This window comes from Periplaneta americana, chromosome 6 (assembly GCF_040183065.1).
Source record: "Periplaneta americana isolate PAMFEO1 chromosome 6, P.americana_PAMFEO1_priV1, whole genome shotgun sequence".
Classification (NCBI taxonomy): domain Eukaryota; kingdom Metazoa; phylum Arthropoda; class Insecta; order Blattodea; family Blattidae; genus Periplaneta; species Periplaneta americana.
This window is the reverse complement of record NC_091122.1, coordinates 131,695,182-131,719,245: the sequence shown is the minus strand read 5'-3', so window position 1 is coordinate 131,719,245 and position 24,064 is coordinate 131,695,182. Positions and strand designations below refer to the sequence as shown.

Below are 24,064 nucleotides of genomic sequence, written 5' to 3'. Positions count from 1 at the left end.
CGTGTGCAGAACAATTATAGTTCGAGACAAATCATGTCGTCCTCGTCCCATTCCACCGCATGAAGGCAACGCTACTTTCTGAATGTTTTTTTACAATACAAGGTAGTTGTATGAGAAACGTTGCCTTTTGTTCACTCATATTTACAGTGGGCGGTATGGGGTGAGTGCCTCTATTACTATCTGGAACTAAGGACGTAATGTTTCATCCTGAAATATATCTTTTCTTGGGTAGGTAAAAAGGCTTTTTTAATCCGTGTATTTCAAATTGTAAACTTTCCCAGCAGAAGTTTTTTTTTTTTTTTTTTTTTTTTTTTTTCATTTTAGAGAAGTAACGTTGAATAAAACCCCTAAATATGTAGATTTATGTAATACCGAGCCATAATATGTAATGTGGGGTAAATATGTAAAAATATGTAGTATCAAATTTTAATATATTAATGGTAATTACAAGATTCCCAAAGATTTGTTATTTATATACATTTAGGTTGAAAGGAATATAATATGTAATTACATAACAATCCGGTCCCTACTTATAGGTCGTAAAGTTTACAGTAAAGTATTAGTCTAAGCAAACAGAAGAAAATATTAGAAGCAACATGATTACTTTCGCCCCCCCCCCCACTCTTTTACATTACTCTACCTCAGCCGTGGCGAAAAGGCCATGGTGCACCGAGCCACTGTGTAAGCTGCAACGTGCATAGCACCTATGGAGGGAGGCGGACAACCGAAGGGGAAGTTAATGTTTAGGACGTGTAACGAAGAAAGAAATTAACAAGAAAACATAGGACACATTATCACAACCTAAAATTAACTGTCTTCAGAATGTCTCTGCGACAGAGTTTCAAAATCAGGAATTATGTCACTTACTGCCAGTCGTAGTTGATCGCGAAGGTCTGTCAGTCGTGATCTAAATTTGATTTTTACTATTTTCATTGTTGAAAATAATTTTTCACAAACGTAAGTTACAGCGAACATGGCTTCAACAGAGCAAGCGAAAGAACGAAGCTTCAAATATTTATTTTTTTCCAAAGATTTGAAAAGTTCAATATCTGTCAAGTCCTTACATCTAGCTTTCATTGAACGTCACATTGTAAATCTGTGAGTTTAAATTGAAAATCTAACCGCATTATTTGTACATCTGCTGTAAAAGAACCGACGTACAGAGATGATAATGATAATAATAATAATAATAATAATAATAATAATAATAATAATAATAGCACTTAATCTTTTAATGTTTCATCAGTAATATGTAGTAACTTATAATGCCGTTTTATGTTATACAACCGTTTTCCTAGTAATACTTGTGAACAAATCATACATTTAATATTTTCATCATATTGTAAGCAAAAGAATGCATCCTCCCATCCTACTTGAAACTTTCGTTTTTTATAGAGGTACATGGTTTCGAGAGAGACATTGCGACGATACGCCACTCGCAGGTCCGAGACAAATACAAATAGAACGGAGTTTGACTCCAGTGAGTAAGAGGGTGGGGGTTGTAGGTAGGAAGCGAGAGAAAAGCACTGCGAGTCACAATGTGCTCGTGAGTCGCATTTTCGCCGCGGCTGCTCTACCTTGTAGATATCATGATGACTGTAGAGGTCGAACACAGAACATCTTTATAAGTTGAAGTATGTGCATTGTCGAAGCAGGAAACACGGGAACGGTGCGTCTAGTAAACACTGGCTACAGCTCAGTTTTGTTGTGAGGTAAGACGTGATTTACTGTAATACCATAACATGGATGCAATTGAATTTGCAACCTAATTATTTCTTTAATTGTAAAATGGTATTTGTTATTACTGAATATCCAAATTTATTGAACCCTATTTTACTGTAAGTTATATTAGGGTTATAATTAAATACATTTGAGATAAAATAAGTATACAAAGGTTACTAACGAATACATATAGCCTAACTTATAACAGAGATAATTATATTACATGCAAGTACATATGTAAGTATATGGAGTATATTACACACAAACATATATATGATATAAAAGCTGACACGTATTACATAAAATTACATACATATGACATGAAAAGAATAGAAAACAAGCATATATATATATATATATATATATATATATATAAACATATTTAATAGTAATGATAATGATAATAATAATAATAATAATAATAATAATAATAATAATAATAATAGCACGTATGACGGATCCAGAAATGCATATAGAGTGTTAGTTGGGAGGCCGGAGGGAATAAGATCTTTGGGGAGGCCGAGACGTAGATGGGAGCATAATATTAAAATGGGTAAGGGAGATGGAATATGGTGGTACAGACTGGATTAATCTTGCTCAGGATAGGGACCGATGGCGGGCTTATGTGAGGGCGGCAATGAACCTCCGGGTTCCTTAAAAGCCATAAGTAATAATAATAATAATAATAATAATCATCATCATAATCATCATCATCAACATTTCATGGTTTAAGCCGTCAAGGCTCGTTCCGATCTCATAGGTTTTAGTGAAAAAGTTGTATCCATTTTTTTCTTGGTCTGCCAATATTTCTTATACCTGACGGTTTATAATTTAAAATTAATTCTGGAATGCGAGAATCATTCATTCTGTCCACATGTTCCTTCCAGATTTTTCTATATTCTTTTTTTTTTTTTTTTTTTTTGTCTGTTAATTTAAAGATATTCAATTCATTTCGAATATCTTCACTTATTTTTTTTTATCTAGTAGGTTATAAAGCAATATTTCTTAAAATGTCATTTCAGCTGTTTCAATCATTTGTTCTTCTTTTTCAGTTGAATTCCAAAATTCACAGCCATATAATAGTATAGGAACTGCCATCATTTTATAAAACTTTAATTTAGTTTCTCTTTAATAATAATAATAATAATAATAATAATAATAATAATAATAATAATAATAATAATAGTAATAATAATAATAATAATAACAATAATATCTCTGATTGAGGTTCTGGCTGACATGTATATCTATTATCAGGCAGTACATTTCACTTGGCGATATGTGTCAGAGGAAAAACACTTGTTTGCATGCATCTGAAATCTGATTAGTGGAATATGTAGCTAGTCAGCGATGTATGCATTGGAGGGGGAAAGGAACCATTATCTCCTGGCTTAGTTGCCTCATGAGTGATGCCTTATTGGTGTTACTTATGAGGTTCAAACCTGTCTTCGGACAGTTGACGGTTGACTAGTGTTCTGCGCAAGGGCAGGTCTTTCACTGCAAACCCAGCTTCCTCCAGTCTTTCCTATTTTCTGCCTTCCTATTTGTTTACTCAGATGATGATAATGATAATAATAATAATAATAATAATAATAATAATAATAATAATAATAATACTTACTTACTGGCTTTTAAGAAACCCGGAGGTTCATTGCCGCTCTCACATAAGCTCGCCATTGGTCCCTATCCTGAGCAAGATTAATCCAGTTTCTACCATCATATCCCACCTCCCTCAAATCCATTTTAATATTATCTTCCCATCTACGTCTCGGCCTCCCCAAAGGTAATAATAATAATAATAATAATAATAATAATAATAATAATAATAATAAATAATAATAATAATAATACTTACTGGCTTTTAAGAACCCCGGAGGTTCATTGCCGCCCTCACATAATCCCACCATTGGTCCCTATCATAGTCTACTATATACAGTCACGAAGCTTGAGATTTGAGGGTGCTAGAGACAATAGACTGTGACGGTTCTATTTTGCATTGCTTGTAATGAGGCGATATTAGCGATCCTAGAGGTGAGCAACTATCTAATGTTTGCATATTTACTACGTATTGAGCTTCGCGCTGTATATACTAGACTGTGTCCCTATCCTGAGCAAGATTAATCCAGTCTCTACCATCATATCCCACCTTCCTCAAATCCATTTCAATATTATCTTCCCATCTACTCTCGGCCTCCCCGAAGGTAATAATAATAATAATAATAATAATAATAATAATAATAATAATAATAATAATAATAATAATCGTAACACATTGTTACTTTTTATCCATTCAAAATACAAGTTAATGCTAAGAATTGATAACCATACCTACCGCAATTTCCTCTGATTGAGGTTCTGGCTGATATGTACATGTATTATCAGGCAATACATCTCACTTGACGATATGTGTCAGAGGAAGAACAATTGTTTGTATGCATCTGAAGTCTGATTAGTGTAATATGTAGCTAGTCAGCGATGTATGCAATGGAGGGGGAAAGAAACTGGCCACCTTACTCCATTATCTCCTGGCATAGTTGTCTCGTAAGTGGTGCTTTGTTGGTATCACTGTGAGGTTCAGACCTGCCTTTGAACAGTTAACTAAACAACAACTACCTACCGAAAATATTTTGGTTATTACAATAATATAGAGACATTTTATCGATATTTAGTTTAATTAACAATTCAATTGTTTTATAATTAAAAAACACAGCCATTTGCATGAATATATTAAAATTAAGAAAATGAAGTGTTTCGCTTTTTGTTTAGCCGGTGAGTGTATATGAACTTGATATTCAAAAGTTTATAATAGATTTCAGAATTATCTGTTTATAATAGAAGTATGGAAAAATAAATGGAATATAAAAATTAATATAGCAAACAGGAAGCTATCATGTTTACGTTGCAAAGAACCAATTCAATCAGCTATTTAATGAAAACGCACTTATATCTAGAAAACGCGAAACAGCTTATCTGGGCGTTAAGGTGAAACAATCTATAGTCGCGACTCTGTTATTCCCGGCTTGACTCCTCCTCTTTGCTTACGTCTTAGGTAGTGAAGGCTCAATAAAGTCTAGGTAGGTAGTATCGTTCGCCATTTTTGTTCTTCCGTTGTCGAGCTGCCAGACGAGGACTCTATTTGCCACACCGTTAAACATCATGTCGTAGCTCCTATGATAATAAATCAAACGCATTGTAATTCAGCAAATAATTGAGCGGCAAATAACGTCCTCGTGTGCTTTCTGCGAACGCCAACGAAAGAGCTAAAATGGCGGGCGATTATATTAAGTATTTATTGAGCCTTAGGAAGTGCATAACGTCATCATCAGCGAATCACAAGACGAACACGTTTAAATGTAGCCGACCTGCAACGTGATTGGCTGCCGGAAATAAGAGCGACGGGACTATAGAGCGTTACATAATTTCAACGGCTTACATTTCAACCACATACAAAATTACAGCAGCTGAAGGATGTACAGTCTTCCTGTTTTTATTATATTTTTCTTAAATCACAGTCATTAAATGCATAGTCAGAAAATATGTTACATAATTCTCATCAGAGCAAAAATACTTAATATTTAACCCATTTTGAGCAAGAGCAAATGAAAAATAGCTCATTTGTATAGAGAGAGTTCAAAGTTATGCCGTGGAAACATCATCGTGTTGATTATCTGACAAATTCTTACGTTGATTCTACATGTAAATTCAGTAGAAAATATACATAAAAGGTTTATTCGTACAATAGTTGATTGTATTATACAAATCATAAATGAGAATTTGATGGTGTTCGAGTAAAGGGGAGTTATTACCCGTTGTACGAATGATTGCCGATTTCGAGAGAGGCATTGGTGCTGCATTAGACGATACGATCCAGTGTTTATGCTTTAGTTCGCCTACTGGCAGCCGGCAATCTTTCGTGCAACGAGCTACAAGTCATTTTTTGTGCAAGTGGAGTTTTGTTATCAGCGGAATACACAATTTAGCCTAAGTTCTACAAATGGGTATACAAAAAACAAAAGAGTACTAGCATCTGATGTGTTTTGTGTAGAATAGTACTCGTATATTACAATACAAGATTGTAAGTGCTTTTCATAGAATCGAGGAAAAGTTTCAAAGACGAGCAGAGCGAGTTTTTCAATTTTCGAGATTTCGTAATGCACTTCACAAACGTGTATTGTACAGCATTTTTTGCACAATCATATTTTTAAAATTGCAAATGTATTTTGCATTGAAAATTTAGAGCAATATTATTCCAAAGCCTTCGCAAAACTATACTGTAATGGTAATTAAGTAACAATAAGTGCATTGTAATGGGTCTATTTCAGTATAGTTTTAATTTTGTAAAGAATGGTTTCCCTAGCAACAAGTTTCTGTGTGAGAATTCTAACTTTCAAGGCCTACCGTAACAATAGCTGTAAATACAACAAAAAGACACCATCGTGCAAAAATTATTTACAATAAGGCTCCAATGCTTTAACTCAAAACTCATTTTTATGACTTATCTTCCTTTACCCAACTAATTATGAACTGAAATGTGTCATCACTAAATCTCATTCAGCCACACGCACAACAAAACCAGAATAACTTATACAAATCAGTGGATTTACATAAAGAAAAGATACCTATAAAAATTAAATTGAAAGTCATTTCTAAGTAAAGTTCAAAAACGGAAACGTGGTGCTGCACAAACCGAAACATAATAGTGTAACAGGATGCTGGCTTGCCAGAACACAAAATATAACTTAGAATTAAGGGGTTAGGTATAGCTTTCAGCAGTAAAATTTTTGGAAATATTCAACATTTTTTCCTCCATTACTGTATCTTGTACAATAATGAAAATTGGTGTGTGTAAAACACTGTCCTTCTGCTATATGAAAATATATATATATATATATATATATATATATATATATATATATATATTTACGATTAAAAAAACTATATATTATGATGAAGCGTTTCCCTCATAACTCACAAACTTGTTAACATTTTCATGTTATCTCTCTTTTATTTTATTGCTGAAACTCATGTTTATAATATCATGCTCTTTCAACTACATTTCTTAATAAATAATATTTTTATTTTGTGTTAGAAGGAAATACTGAGATTTGATCATTTTTAAAATGAATTTATTTTTTATCAGACAATCTATCAAAAGTAGAGAAGTGATCTTGCATCATATTGTAGATATGACGTTCATAAATACACACAAGAAATTTCATCACTGAATGTTGGATAGTTTTTTAGTTATGTGGGAAAAGCTCCATCATTGCACAGTGAATTGGATTTTGAAAAAAAAAAAAAAAGTATTTTTTTTAAATAGTAAAAACATTTTTTTCATATAGCAGGATAGCGTTTTACGCATACTAATTTTCATTATTGTACAAGATACAGTAATGGAGGAAAAAAATGTTGACTATTTCCAAAATTTTACTGCTGTAAGCTGTACCTAACCCCTTAAACTATGAGCCCAAAAATAGTTGTGGATGAGGCTCTTTTTTGAGAATATTATATTTGCATAGGCTACATTTTGTTTTTATGCAAAATACTAAAAAAAAAAAAAATAACAATTTTGCTACATTTTGTTACATATCTTGTCTATAGGTCTGTTGTTTAATTATGTCTGATAAAATAACAGCCATTTCAACACCAGAATTTAAACAAAAAGCATGGTCCAAATTGTGTTTGCAAACCATAAATTTTACTTTAGGATGTTTCTCAGACATTTCTTTCCAATATGACATTGGAGCCCAACCATCTTTACTACCATAGTAGAGAAATAGAACATCACACAGTTCTTCAAAGGCTTTGTCGTCCAATTCTCTAACCTTTTCAATCTTGTCTAAGGCTAAAAACGCAACATTACGCGCTACGTCAGGATGCATATATTGCACCGTAGGAGACGTGTGGCACACGGGTATCCTTCGAAACATGAGCTGCACACTAATTATGAATTTCCTCAAAGGAAGAGGAATGAGATATAATAGCCAAGCTAAGAACAGCATAGTTTTCACAACAGTTCTGTATTGCATGTAACTCATCATAGTCTTTCCACTAGGAGATTCTGCCATCCGTTCAATCGCTGGAAATAGAAGATATGCTTTAGTGACTTTACTGCGAATTGGTTTGTTTTTTAACACTCCTAACGCCATCTTTGAACCCACGGAATGTGCCACAAGAATAATCTTGACGTTCTGAGGAACATATTTTTCTATGAAAGCGATTTTATGTTCTATCTGACCTTCTGAGTTATATAGGTGGTGGTTTCCTTCTAGCGGTGGTAGTTTAAATTCTGAGTGTGGTGGTGGTGCCGCATGGCCAGCAAAACAGACGGCCCATACCGGAATACCGAGGTGATAATGTAGTTCTTCTAGAAAACTGACGTAGAATCCGACAATGCCTGGGTTACCGGGAAAAAACACAACAACTTCTTTTTTATCCTCTTCTAGTCTGTCTTCTATCCAGCTTCCCCATGTGAAGATTTGTGTTGGTACACTGTTCACTAATACGAAACCCTCTCTCATCTTTGCTGAAACTGAAAATCAATAATCACAACGCTGTAACTTCTTTATATGTATGCTTATACATATATTTTACACTACAGATGTTTGAATAACAGCTATTCATCATTACGAGGCTTACAAGATGTGATTAGTTCCAAGTCCAGTTACGTAAAACATGACGCAACACGCCATTCATTTGAGAACTGAGTTCGTTCCGTAGTCATCCGTTAGATGGTAGGACGGTTCTATTCTCCGAACAGAGTTCCGCTCTAGATGGCAGTAACAGTCATGTTTTGATCCATTTGTTGTTGTAACGAGTTAACGACACAATGCACAATATTGTGTCAAACTTGTATTTCCTACGGCAATATGTTATCGTTATACAAGACCCAAGGTGATACAGAAATAAAAGTTGGTTCAATATATTTGAACATGCATAAATCTTACGTACTGTACTGTACAAAAGACGCAGAAACAAATATGAAATAAAAGATCGATTTTAAATCTGCTTTGGATCATTAAATTAATTAAAATACGAAATTAGTTTATTTTTGCAATACACATCTGAAAAATAAATGCATTTACAATTTAAACGTCTAATTTCAACTTTACAAATTTGTTCTTAAAGAGGTGTAATTTTTCTTTCACGTGCAGCTGAATAATTCCGTTACTGAGTGTGAGATTTTCTTTAAGTTGTTTACGTCAGTCAGGAGAATAAAGAAGTACTGTTTACATATATTTTTAGCAATGTAACTTAAATTCTCATCATTTTTGTAAGAAGCCTTGAAATCTAAGTTATATCTGACCAGCAGTTTAGATGCTGAGTGTTGGATTGTTCAGTAGAAACAGTAGATTCTAAATAACATTTAATTTTTACACATAGAGCAAAAATATTGACCGTACACAATATAGAAATTTGTTCCGTGTTTTTATTTAACGATATCCGCACTTAGAAAGAAAGAGTTTTCAAATAATCTATTCTATTATTTTGAATAAATTTTATTGAGCTTCCTCCAAGTGAAGGCTGCCTAGAAGACAAAGCTTACCATAAAATTGTTTAGTAAATGGTAGGTAAACAGTTATAATGGGGAAAAAAAGAAAACAATGGAGAAGGAAAAGAAAAAGAAATAACACAATTAATTATAAATAATTGAAAACGACTAAACAAAACATAATTAATTCCAGAAAAAAACATAAAATTTCCTAGTGTCTATTTGCTATCAGGTGATCACAGTCGTCTATTTAGCACTATATAGTTGCAAGACCCAACTTAAGAGAGCAGATCGCGATAGGAAAGAAATCAATCTATTTAAGTGTAGAAATGGTTTCTTAGGATTTTTATAGATCCCTTCACTGCAGACGTAGATACTTCAGTGACAAGAGTTTGTCCTAGACCAAACTGCTTGCAAAAATGCGCGAATCTTTTTGTGATGGTCCCTCTAGCCCCAATCAGTAATCCAATAACTTCGATCGACGTTAGATGATATTTTTCCTTATAATATGGTATAGTGGGGTCGTACAGTCTATAGTCTATAGTTTTAATGTTGACAATTAAATTCTAACTACTCTTAACTGAATACATTTTTCATGAATTGGGCTCTTCGTTTCTATAACTCGACACGAGTGGATCATAGGTGTCATTTTACATAAAGTAAAGTAACTAAACACGCTTTTTTGTGATGCACAGTTTCTGTTAAGTTTCTTTTTATATAAACTTAGTATGTTGAAATGGCGAACCATTTGCGTTAACTTAAAAAAAATTACGGCAAATAAGCTTCCAAAATCCTGAATATTAAATTCATAGTGCTACAAATTCAATTCTTTTAACTTCAAAATGATAACTATCACTACCTCTGGTTGTGATGTATAGTTTTATGGCCACATTTAAGAGTACGTTCATACTTATTCGCAAAGGTCACCAGATCTAACACCGTTGGAATTTTCTTGTGGGGATTCGTAACGGATTCAAGTGTATGGAACACCGATGGCTGGCCTTGAGGATTTGACGCGTACCTATAATCCGCCGTACGATTCAAAATCTCACTATTGGTATGCTGAGAAGAACCTGGGTAGGTTCGACATCTGCCATATTACCAGTGGTACTCATAGTGAAGTCTATTGAAGATCTTTGTAGATGTCAGAAAATATTAACAGTTTTAATTAAATGTATTTGCTATAGCTATGAACTTTCATTTTATTGGTGTTTTAAGTTGAACACGATGTAGGCCTAATTATTTGAAAATTGTTGTTGTTCAGTCAACTTCGTGGTAGCTCCAAGCCATAGGAAACTTACTGTGCGTTTTCTGCTGTCAAGTCGGAAAAATCAAGGTATTCGTAGTGTTATCGTAAGATAAACCTTCACTATAACGAAGTTAAGTTCTGTAGACATGTTTGGAAATGGTTAACTTTCACTGCATAAATTGAGCTATTAAAATACTGAGTTTTCGAGAATGAATAGTGGGGTTTCAAGGGATTATTGTGAAGTATGTATTATGTACAAAGCTCGGAACTTGGGGACTTGTGTCTTTGCACGTGGTTAAGCGAACGGACTCCAGTATCAACAGACTCCCGCTTCCAGCACGGAGGTACTGTCAGGTCTGATGGAACAACATATTGATAGTATTACAGTAGGTTGAAACACGTAATTTTATAGCATATAATATATAATAAAAATAAACATGAGAAATATAGAAATATATCAACTTTACTGTTCTCCTCTGTAAATTTTATTACAGTGTATGACTACATACATTCCAAGATTTTCGAACCCATAACTTCTTCGCCTGTTAAACCTGATTTGAAACGAGAACAATTTATTTCCACATTACATGAATTGATGGGAGCAAACTTACAATACTGAATATTTTCACTGTCACTGTTTTCCGTTCGATTTTGAGCAGTTGCTAGCTAATCTCGTGTCTGAGAAAAATAAGTGTATCCTCAATTTTTCTCGAACATAGTTTTCAATTTGTGTGTCACTACTAGGGCAGGTCCCTCTAAGACTTGATTCATGGCTAGGAACAAATTTTCCACCAATTTAAGGGACTGCAATGTCTTTCAATGAATGCATCTAGTTTGTGTGTGGCACAACTTACAAAATATAAACACTTCATTCGAAAAAAATAATGTATCTCCTCCGAATTCCTCGACGAAATTCTGTACCTAAAGTTTAAAAAAGTGATAAGTTAGCAGCTTTTACTTGTTCTGCACATTTCCTTAACTGGAACATTTAATTCAATTTTATTATTGACAGTAATATACCTCTTTTTGGTTTCAGTTAAAAGTAAGGATAAGATTTATCTAAATATCATGTCGAAACTGTTAATATAGCAAAAATTATTCCTAGATTTCCAAAAGCTTCCTTTTTACCTCTTTCTATTTTTAAACTTCTATAATACACTTTTCGAATAACACGTATTTTCTAATTCTTCAAACAGCCGTTTACCTGTAATTCTCTGATTGTCATTGGCTTCGAAATGACACAGTTTCCCCATCCGTCTTCCTGTTATTTGATGTGACCACTTTCTTAGTACACACGACTGTCCCTGAGCACTTACAGCGTGAGCTTTGTGTTCGTTGTACCTGTAACCTTACTCATGCACACGACACACAAGTCAACAAGTTCCGAGCTTTGATTATGTATATAACAGATTGAAAGTGTTTTTATTTAATCCAGAGCCGGTAACTCAAATTGCGTTCATATGTTTTATTTTCTCTCATTATTGTTATGTAATTATAATTCTACTCATCATGATAAATTGAAGCCTTTTTGTTAAATTTGTCTTGTTAAAGTAACTAAAAAAAAGATTGCGTTCATTCATTTTTATTTTCTGTCATCGTTGTCATAATAAAGTCATTGTTGTTAAATTTATCTGATCTTTTGTTTACGTACGTAACCCAAACAGATTGCGTCCATGTATTTTTGTTTCCTGGGATTGTTATCATAATAAAGTCATTGTAGTTAAATTTATCATTTCTCTTGTTAAAGCAACTCAAGATTACGTTCGTGAATTTTAATTTACTTTTATTGTTATCATAATAAAGTCATTGTAGTTAAATTTATCATTTCTCTTGTTAAAGCAACTCAAGATTACGTTCGTGAATTTTAATTTACTTTTATTGTTATCATAATAAAGTCATTGTAGTTAAATTTATCATTTCTCTTGTTAAAGCAACTCAAGATTACGTTCGTGAATTTTAATTTACTTTTATTGTTATCATAATAAAGTCATTGTAGTTAAATTTATCATTTCTCTTGTTAAAGCAACTCAAGATTACGTTCGTGAATTTTAATTTACTTTTATTGTTATCATAATAAAGTCATTGTAGTTAAATTTATCATTTCTCTTGTTAAAGCAAAGATTACGTTCGTGAATTTTAATTTACTTTTATTGTTATCATAATAAAGTCATTGTAGTTAAATTTATCATTTCTCTTGTTAAAGCAACTCAAGATTACGTTCGTGAATTTTAATTTACTTTTATTGTTATCATAATAAAGTCATTGTAGTTAAATTTATCATTTCTCTTGTTAAAGCAACTCAAGATTACGTTCGTGAATTTTAATTTACTTTTATTGTTGTCATCATAATAAAGTTATTGTTAAATTTATCAATTCTGTGGTGTTTGGGTAAAGGGAGATAAGTCATTTTTATGTGCAGATATAATTTTGTTCCCCAGATGAACACACAAGTTAAATTATACAAGTTAGTGTGCAAAAATCAAAAGAATAGTAGAGGTGATGTGTTTCATTTGTATAGAAAATTATTTGTAGTGAAAGTTCTAAGTTTAATTTTCATTTATCTCCGAATCAATTTTTATGACTTATCATTCTTTACCCAAACAATACAGATTTATCTTGCTTAAGTAGCTCAAAAAGATTGCTTTAATGTTTTTTTTTCTTTTCTGGGGCTGTTGTCATAATAGTAGTCATTGTTGTTAAATTGATCATTTTTCTTGTTTAAATAACTTAAAAAGTTTGAGAACGTGCGGTTTCATTTCTACCATTGTTGTAACGATAAAGCCGTTATTAAATTTATAATTTCTCTTGTTAAAATAGCTTAAAATATTTGAGAACATGCGGTTTCATTTCTATCATTGTTGTAACGATAAAGCCGTTATTAAATTTATCATTTCTCTTGTTAAAATAACTTAAAAGATTTGGGAACATGCGGTTTCATTTCTACCATTGTTGTTGTAACGCTAAAGCCGTTATTAAATTTATCATTTCTCTTGTTAAAATAACTTATAAGATTTGAGAGCATGCGGTTTCATTTCTACCTTTGTTGTTGCAACGATAAAGCCGTTATTAAATTTATCATTTCTCTTGTTAAAATAACTTAAAAGATTTGGGAACATGCGGTTTCATTTCTACCATTGTTGTTGTAACGCTAAAGTCGTTATTAAATTTATCATTTCTCTTGTTAAAATAACTTACAAGATTTGAGAGCATGCGGTTTCATTTCTACCTTTGTTGTTGCAACGATAAAGCCATTATTAAATTTATCATTTCTCTTGTTAAAATAACTTAAAAGATTTGAAAACACGCGGTTTCATTTCTATCACTGTTGTTATTAAATTTATCAGTTTTCTTGTTAAAATAACTTAAAAAGTTTGAGAACGTGCGGTTTCATTTCTTCCTTTGTTGTTGTAACGATAAAGCCGTTATTAAATTTATCATTTCTCTTGTTAAAATAACTTAAAAGATTTGGGAACATGCGGTTTCATTTCTACCATTGTTGTTGTAACGCTAAAGCCGTTATTAAATTTATCATTTCTCTTGTTAAAATAACTTAAAAGATTTGAGAGCATGCGGTTTCATTTCTACCTTTGTTGTTGCAACGATAAAGCCGTTATTAAATTTATCATTTCTCTTGTTAAAATAACTTAAAAGATTTGAAAACATGCGGTTTCATTTCTACCATTGTTGTTATTAAATTTATCAGTTTTCTTGTTAAAATAACTTATAAAGTTTGAGAACGTGCGGTTTCATTTCTATCATTGTTGTAACGATAAAGCCGTTATTAAATTTATCATTTTTCTTGTTAAAGTAACTCAAGAAGTTTGCAATCATGTGTTTTCGTTTTCTGGGATTGTTGTCGTCATAATAATATAATTGTTGTAAATTTATTTACTGAAATAAGTTCAAAGATGAGAAACTGCAGGAAGACCTAGAACTTTTGAAGAAAATGTGGAAAAAATCCGGCAGTCCTGTGTTGGAAACCTTAAAAGTACTTTACACGCCGTAGTCAACAATTTGGTCTTCCTTAATCGATTGTGCATAACGTCCTGCAGAAAAGATTCAAGTTACATGTGTATAAAATTCAACTGTTGCATGCAATCAAGCCACACGGCAAGGCGCATACGGTAGATGGAATTCATCGTCGACTTGTTACAAAGAATTAAAATAACGATGAACCAGGATTTCTAGATAAGATCCTCTTTTCAGCTGAAGCAACATTCCATATCCACACCGAATACATAGGAAATTCTCCCAAGATCAGCGTTTAGTGCTGCCTAATGCACAACAGATCCCCCCCACCCCCGAAACTCCGAAACCAACATCAACAACACCGCATGTATGTTAAATGTTATGTTTTATTTAACGACGCTCGCAACTGCAGAGGTTATATCAGCGTCGCCGGATGTGCCGGAATTTTGTCCCGCAGGAGTTCTTTTACATGCCAGTGAATCTACTGACATGAGCCTGTCACATTTAAGCACACTTAAATACCATCGACCTGGCCCGGGATCGAACCCGCAACCTTGGGCATAGAAGGCCAGCGCTATACCAACTCGCCAACCAGGTCGACCCGCATGTATGGACATGTTAGAGAACTTTGTTTCCTTAAATCAAGTAAATGGAAGACGCTGGGTTTCAGATCATCTTTCAACATGATAGAACACTGCCCCACTTAGCGCGAATCATGTGCAAGAAGAGTTTAATCTCTTTCCAGAGTGGTGGATTACCAGAAATGCACACATCCCATCGCCCGCAAGAAGTCTTAATCTCACCCCATTAGACTTCATCCTCTGGGATTGTAAAAAAATAAGGTTTACAGCGAAAACGTTTCGAATCTTGTCGTCCTCAAGGAAAGAATCAGACAAGCAATTGCAGACGTTACTCCAGACGTTCTTACCAGAGTATGGACTGAAATTGAATATCGTTATACGTGTGTCGTGCTGTTAATTGTGCGTGTATTGAAACTTATTAATGTCATTCGGGATACAGTGCTCTGTCTACTTAGTAGAATCCGTTTGAGCCTCAAGAAAGCAGAAAACAATACAACGTGGTCTGTTATGACGAGAATTCAAGCCCCCGCATACCGGTAAAGGCATCATGTCACAAATACGTTCACGTCTGAGTATTTCTGACAATCCCTTGAAAACAGCTCAAATGTTAAGGATATTGCTGGGGAATTTAAGGTAATGTTAATTAATTTACTTATTCATTTACTCATAATTAATTATTCTATTTATGTATTTATTTATTATTGAATTTAACAGATGGGTCATTCCATGCAAAAAATTGTTTTTGAGCCATGATGTCTCAAAAGTTAAAACTATTGTAGTAGGTTATTTTGTATGTTCTAAATATGAATTTCAAGCAATACTATATTGATATCTTTCATAGTTTTGAAGCGATCAGAATTTAAAATATTAGTTTAACAAAGAACACGGTTTCATTCATTGAAGTTTTCTTACTATGTGAAGGAAGACGGAAAAATTATTTCAATGCAGTTCGAAAAAGGAGAGCCTTGTTTACAAATGCCCTTAAAATTAAAATATATATATATATATAATTTTTCAAATAGTTACCCACCGTAAAATAATTAAAAAAAATATAGAACACAACATGCAATTCAGTTTTACAGACGAAAAACCATATGTTTAATTCTTTAGGGTAGGCCTATATTGATTCCACTATGAAAATTTCAGAATGTTTACTTAAATATCGTGTCAATTTTTTATAAAAATAACTCACCGAAACAAAGGAGCTCAGCAGGTAGGCTCTCCCGTCGTACAGAATGTTGCACGATCAAGGTCAGGGAGACGGACGTTTGAGATTATTCATCGTTATGAATTCTCGCGAACGCTGCGACCGCCACACACAGCAAGCGATTTTCAACCTTCGGAACAAAAATTAATAAGTTTATTAATGTAATTATCCACAGGTTTTTTTTTCAGATAAAGTCATAAAACTTAGGAGATGGATTAGGAATGAGATTTTCTTGAATACGAATGACATTTGCATGAATTTGATTTGTTGCATTCGAATATAAAACTATTTCTTTTTTTTTTTTTTTTTTTCAATCAGGTGTTTTTATGAGCATGCCTTAATATTATTCGGATTAGTCTTTAAGGTATTAAAATATGGTTATTCACATTTACAATGGCGTCTGTTTAGTTTCGATGACACTTCATATAGGATATCTGGAATATTTTAAATGATGGATAACATGTAACTGCCACCCATTTTTCAGTAATCCCTATGACTAAAATATTAATGATATGGCGATCATAGTTGGCAGTTTAATTTATTTTCATAATAACATTATATTAAAAGCCCAAAAAAATTCATGACATCGCTGACATATTCTTAAAATTTTGTATGGAATGACCCAGATATATATTATTGAAAATCAAATTGATTTCTATTAACGTTATATCAGATTTTCTTTTTATAATGAATTAACAAGAAATTGACAATTGAGTAGTAGGTACTACTAAAGGAAAAATAGTGAGAACTGTATTTTTAATATTATTATTTCACTCTTGTAAACTCTTAAGAAAGAAAATACGAACTAGTAAGACTTTGCTCAAATTAAACTAAGGCGATATCTTTTGATACATAAGTGGTTGTTATTTTTCGTTAATTGAAATTAAAACTTCTTTATCAATAAAATTGTGCGTGTCTTCAGTATTCGTGCATATATTAATATAACAAGGAGTGCATGTAAATTACTTATCGTATAAGCAGGATAAGAAATTAAACTAGGCCTATGTGTGGAAACAACAAATGTATTGTTAAGTGGGATAAAATTGACCGTGAAACAGAAATAATTAAATCATACCAGGCCTATTTGTGACTTAAAATAATATGAAATTCTTAAGAAATGGAGAAAAAAATAATGAACTTTAAGGGGACATATATGATTTTTAAAATTTCTACAATTTTCATCCAAAATTCGTGAAATTTAATCTAAATAAACAGGCCCACAATACTATTATCAGTACAAACTTTGGTGCCATTAGGGCTAATAGTTCTGAAATTATATTTTAAATACACATTTTATATTGACGTCACTAAAAAGCCTCCTTGCGTCAAAATGTTTAGTTCATATTTACTCAAAAGCTTGAAAATAGTCATGGGAGTAAAATTAATTAGTTCTGAGCTCACAAGCAAACATTCTGATGGTGTAGATAAAAAAGGTAATTTTTTTCTTCCACCATGTTAATAATGTCAAAAGAAATGATTATATAAATTTTGACCACTCGACCGCAATTAAGAGGCCGTCTAGAAAGTGATTTTCCCTGGGGCTGTGTACAGAAAAAAAGTACAATTTCATAGAAAGATTTAGGCTATTCAAACAGATACAGCAATTGTTGCGCTATTTGTCAACATATCCCCCACTGGAATTGAGACATTTGTTATACCATGGGATCAATTTTTGTATCTCTGTGTCGTAGAAGTCAGTCGCCTGAGATTGGAACCAGCGTTTGACAACCATCTGCACCTCTCTGTGGATCCCATGATGTGACAAATGTCTCAATTCCGGTGGGGAATATGTTGAAAAATTGCTCAACAATTGCTGTGTCTGTTTCAATATATTTTTCCAATGAAATTGTGTTTTCTTTCTGTTAACGGCCCCTGGCGAACTTATTTTTTTACGATCCTCGTAATTTCGGTCGCGTGGCCAAAATTTGTATAAGCACTTCTTTTGACATTGTTAACATGATGGAAGAAAAAATTTAACTTTTCTGTCTGGCCCCATCAGAATGTTTGCTTGTCAGTCTATATAGAGAGCCATAATACATTTTTAAATATTGGAACTGAATATTAATATTTCAGACAAATGCTAAATATATTTCATTTATCAACATTTAATTGACCTCTGTGAGAAGTTTCAGACCAATCTGGCAATAATTGTTATTTAATAAACTGCTTAAAATTTAAAAATCGAGAAAACAGCATAAAAACAACAAAAAACATTTCTCTCAACTCAATCACGCTACATTTGTTTATAGGCTAGATCATTTGAAGGGTTCAGAACCATAGTGGGCCAAGCGCCGTTTACTAAAACCATAGAAAACAAGGGTTAAAATGAAGTTATTACCATAATTCAATGGAAACTTATAGCAAGTAATATAAAGTATACACATTAAAACTAAATTATATGTCAATCTTCATTAAACTGTGGTATTCACTTAACTTTAACCCTTGCTTTCTCCGTTTTTAATAAATGACGCTTGGCCCACTATGACTCTGAACCCTTCATTTAAAACAGTCTAAAATATAATTTACTTACTTACAAATGGCTTTTAAGGAATCCGAATGTTCATTGCCGCCCTCATATAAGCCCGCCATCGGTCCCTGTCCTGTGCAAGATTAATCTACTCTCTATCATCATATCCCATCTCCCTAAAATCCATTTTAATATTATCCACCCATCTACGTCTCGGCCTCTCCAAAGGTCTTTTTCCCTCTGGCCACCCAATTAACACTCTATATGAATTTCTGGATTCGCCCTTACGTGCTACATGCCTTGCCCATCTCAAACGTCTGGATTTAAAAAATTCCTAATTATGTTAGGTGAAGAATACAATGCGTTCAGTTCTGCGTTGTGTAACTTTCTCCATTCTCCTGTAACTTCTTCCATCTTAGCCTCAAATATTTTCCTAAGAACCTTATTTTCAGACATCCTTAATATCTGTTCCTCTCTCAAAGTAAGAGTCCAAGTTTCACAACCATACAGAACAACCGGCAATATAAATGTTTTATAAATTCTAACTTTCAGATTTTTTGACAGCAGTCTAGTTGACAAAAGCGTCTCAACCGAATAATAGCACGCATTTCCCATATTTATTCTGCATTTAATTTCCTCCCGAGTGTCATTTATATTTCTTACTGTTGCTCCAAGATATTTGAATTTTTCCACCTCTTCGAAGGATAAATCTCCAATTTTTATCCAACATATAATTACGATCATTAAAAAAAAAGGATTTTCTTAATTTTTCAGCATTATTTCATCATGGTGTCCCCTTAAAAATTTATTCAGTGCATCTGATATCATGACTAAAATATAATTACAATCATTAAAACAAAAAAAAAATGAATTTTCTTAATTTTTCAGCATTATTTCATCATGGTGTCCCCTTAAAAATTTATTCAGTGCATCTGATATGACTAAAATATAATTACAATCATTAAAACAAAAAAAATGGATTTCTTAATTTTTCAGCATTATTTCATCATGGTGTCCCCTTAAAAATTTATTCAGTGCATCTGATATCATGACTAAAATATAATTACAATCATTAAAACAAAAAAAAATGGATTTTCTTAATTTTTCAGCATTATTTCATCATGGTGTCCCCTTAAAAATTTATTCAGTGCATCTGATATCATGACTAAAATATAATTACAATCATTAAAACAAAAAAAAAATGGATTTTCTTAATTTTTCAGCATTATTTCATCATGGTGTCCCCTTAAAAATTTATTCAGTGCATCTGATATCATGACTAAAATATAATTACAATCATTAAAACAAAAAAAAAATGGATTTCTTAATTTTTCAGCATTATTTCATCATGGTGTCCCCTTAAAAATTTATTCAGTGCATCTGATATCATGACTAAAATATAATTACAATCATTAAAACAAAAAAAAATGGATTTTCTTAATTTTTCAGCATTATTTCATCATGGTGTCCCCTTAAAAATTTATTCAGTGCATCTGATATCATGACTAAAATATAATTACAATCATTAAAACAAAAAAAAAATGGATTTCTTAATTTTTCAGCATTATTTCATCATGGTGTCCCCTTAAAAATTTATTCAGTGCATCTGATATCATGACTAAAATATAATTACAATCATTAAAACAAAAAAAAAATGGATTTTCTTAATTTTTCAGCATTATTTCATCATGGTGTCCCCTTAAAAATTTATTCAGTGCATCTGATATCATGACTAAAATATAATTACGATCATTAAAACAAAAAAAAAATGGATTTTCTTAATTTTTCAGCATTATTTCACCATGGTGTCCCCTTAAAAATTTATTCAGTGCATCTGATATCATGACTAAAATATAATTACGATCATTAAAACAAAAAAAAAATGGATTTTCTTAATTTTTCAGCATTATTTCATCATGATGTCCCCTTAAAAATTTATTCAGTGCGTCTGATATCATGACTAAAATATAATTACGATCATTAAAACAAAGAAAATGGATTTTCTTAATTTTTCAGCATTATTTCACCATGGTGTCCCCTTAAAAATTTATTCAGTGCGTCTGATATCATGACTAAAACCCTTTTTTTATAATCAAGTTTACCCCAGTTCACGGAATGAATAATAGTGAAGGAGTACGCCATACGATATACCATATAAGGTCATCTCTAAAAACTCTTGCCCGCCCTTAAGCAAAAACTGAAATGACGCCCTGATACGCAAGTAGAACTCCATGACCTTGTTGTTAACATGGCTCAAGTTCATCGCTCATCATGTCACGGAACACACCCAGTCTCTGTGGAAGGGAGGAAAACGTCCATTTCCCCGTAGGAAACCGAGCCTAGGTCCGCTGGGTTTTTTAGCCGGAAATGCTATCAGCAGGACAACAGAGAGAACGATTTGAGTAATAGCGCACGCACAAAAAAGAAGAAGAAGGAAATGAGACAAGTTTCATTAAGATTGCTTGCTTGAAAACCAAGAGCTAGATCAATCATAAATTTATTAATAAACCCGAGTCACACGGGGATAGTTTACAGGAGTCAAGTGCTTGAAGCCTCTAAACTTCATGCTATATTTGTGATCACACGGAGACATTAAACTTGAAACCATACTTGTAAAAAAGCGCGCGCTGAATGTTGTATTCGTAGTGGTGTTTGAATTCTTGTATTCTGTTATGGTTAATAAAAATCAATAGTGAACTGGCATTTTTAGTTTGGCGAAACTGAAGATGCCACCAGCACATATGAAGAGTCCACTGCAAGAATGATGGATGTCACTTTCTTATCGAAAATGAACCAAGACTGTCAATGCATAGCTTAAGACATATAGGATGTACATAGAGAGTTATATGGCATTAACACTGATAGTCATTGTCCAGTAATGAACGGAAAATTACAGTTAAGCTAGGAGCACAAAGCATTTCAAACTTTCAATTGCTTCTCCTGAAAAATGTATTGCAAATGACATCCAGCATTCTTGCAGTGGACTCTTCATATTCAAGCATGTGTGCAGCTAATTGGCGCCTTGTTATTGTATGAATTACAAAATATTCTTGAAAAAAAAAGGAAAAGAGAACATGGGTTAAGAAATGGATTCGTAGAAGAATTATGCACGGTGCATCTAATACCTTGTTGAAATAATTAGCTGAAGAAGGTCCTGCAGAATACAGGAAACATCTCAGAATGAGTCCTGTTTTAAGGATTTTTAACTTTTTCCGAACCACTTCTACGTCTGTGTTTTCGAAACCTTGTTCCATGAGTTCACTGACTAGTTTCTGGAATAATAATTCCCGCTTGTTTTTATTGAGGTATTCTTTGTCACGTATATTCCATACAAGTTCATACTTCTCATCGTTGGAATTCCACTTAGGGGCGCTCATTATTAATTTACTTCGACAATAGGCCTAAAACTACAAACTCTCTACTTGCCAAGTTGCTACAAGTTCGCATTCACACGCGGGAAGTGGTGGAGTCAAGTTGGTCACGTGACGGGAAAGTGGACACACAAGTTGACGGGTCGTCAACTCAAATTCTGCTTGACCGCCAAGTCACAACTTGACTGTCTCGACCATATCACACGGGGAAAGTCGAAGGAAAGTGGACTTGCTCCAAGCACTTGACTCCTGTAAACTATCCCCGTGTAAATTAGCCTATAAGCACATTGTGAATTACACTCACATCAATTCAACCCACACAACTTAGGTATATTTTTAATACAACTGCAGATAAGCAAATTTAGCTCGTACAGCGCGATCAGAATGATAATCATGATTATGAATAGGTACGTATGTATGTACTTACGTTCTTGCTTTCCATACAAGGCAGTCATAAAACACGTGAGTCTTATAAATCCTACAAAATGGGCACGATTCCAGTGGCGCTCTGATTGCCGTTGTTCTTTTGTCTCCTGAGTATTCTATAGAAGAGCTTATAAATATTCTCAAGGCTAAATCTGCCGATTCGAACCGCTACGCGAAAAAAAAGGTGAGTCTCCCGGAGAGAAAGTAACAAAAACTAAAAAGTTGTACTCACGCAAGTAATGTTACATAATAATAGGAGTGAGCAAGCTCATGTACAGATCCTACGAATGAAACAGGGTTATTTGACCGGTAATAGATAATAATAACATTAGTAATGTTACCATTGAAACTGAAAGTTAGAATTTATAAAACAGTTATATTACATTGCGTAACAAATTTTTAACTTTTTTTTTTTTTTTGCGCTGGGCGTGTGATACAATGTTTTCTATATAATTTGAACCTCCTGAATACAAATATGACTATAAAAAACAGTTGTTGGTTGTGATTTTTGAGAAATGTTCAAATTTATATTTATTCAAAATACTGCTTTATGGGGTCCGTATTCCAGCTACCTATAAACTGGAATTAGGTTGCCTGGTTCAAAGTATATGTGACGTCACAGCGCAGATACATGTACGTTCGTATACAAAATAGTTACGCATCCTCTGCCCTCTTCCTCTAGAAAGTGAAAATCGGGACGCAGTCATAGTGAGTAATCTTATCGATCACTGCCCTTACTAGTTTTATTAGGGCTACTTAAATAACCACACCTTTGTGGCTGATTGAAGGTTCATTGCAGAGCTTGTAATTTTGCATGGCATAGTTGAGGATATTTGAACTAATATTTTTACTGTCAATATTGACAACAGTACATATAAATTGCGTAAAATAAACGTAAAAGTGACAAAAAAAAACAGTGTACTGAAAGACACTGAAATACCAAAAAGCACAGAAAGTGTGTTGAACGTACTCGTACTAAAAAAGAACCAGTACCATAGAAAGCTCAAAATTATGAAGATATTAACTCTACGTTTAGCATGGATTTGTGTAGCCTACTATGATGTTCAATACCAATATCCCAATTAATAAATTAAATAATATCCATTGTAGGGAATTTCAAGAAAAGTACATAGAAAATTAGTAGGTTTTCAGTGATGAGCGAGATGCAATATCTTAATGAAACACGAAAAAATATCACACAATAGAAATATCTTCTACTACATCATGCACCAATAACGTCGTATACTATTGAAGGAATTTCTTGCAATATAAAATCTTTACAAGTGACATTCGTATATGTTCAAGTTTCGTAACTTAAGAATGTATGTTATTAGGCCTATTCACTGCAAAGATCACGAGGAAAATTAAGATCACGGCTCAAGCATGTGTTTACTAGTATAGCTTCAGAATGTCGGGAGTTGACTGTACCCTACGAACACGCAACGATGATGTGTTTGTTTATAGCCTTCTCCGTTGCATCATCTATGCTCGCCGTACTATATACCCAATGTGTCTTTAACTTCAGTCTTTAGGTAGCTGGAATACGAAGCGTAGTAATAACAATAAGGTTAAATATTCAC

At 33.0% G+C, this 24,064-nt stretch overlaps 1 protein-coding gene across 2 annotated transcripts; it reads right to left on the bottom strand.

Moving 5' to 3' along the window:
* Positions 1 to 6,616: 6,616 nt before the first annotated feature.
* On the bottom strand, positions 6,617 to 22,587 carry LOC138701734 (lipid droplet-associated hydrolase-like). 2 transcript variants are annotated; one of them, XM_069828953.1, is made up of 3 exons: positions 22,486 to 22,587; positions 16,206 to 16,350; positions 6,617 to 8,254 (listed from the first exon to the last, which is right to left on the bottom strand). In XM_069828953.1, exon 3 carries the CDS (start codon positions 8,241 to 8,243, stop codon positions 7,305 to 7,307), a length of 939 nt encoding a protein of 312 aa, XP_069685054.1. In that variant the 5' UTR covers positions 8,244 to 8,254; positions 16,206 to 16,350; positions 22,486 to 22,587; the 3' UTR covers positions 6,617 to 7,304. The 2 variants fall into 2 exon arrangements, with proteins under 2 accessions (XP_069685054.1, XP_069685053.1); XM_069828952.1 differs by lacking the exons at positions 16,206 to 16,350; positions 22,486 to 22,587 and adding an exon at positions 8,362 to 8,438.
* Positions 22,588 to 24,064: the final 1,477 nt, after the last annotated feature.

What these genes read in the sequence shown, in the direction of transcription:
- LOC138701734 (XM_069828953.1), bottom strand. Translation starts at nt 8,243, where the DNA reads ATGAGAGAGGGTTTCGTATTAGTGAACAGTGTACCAACACAAATCTTC.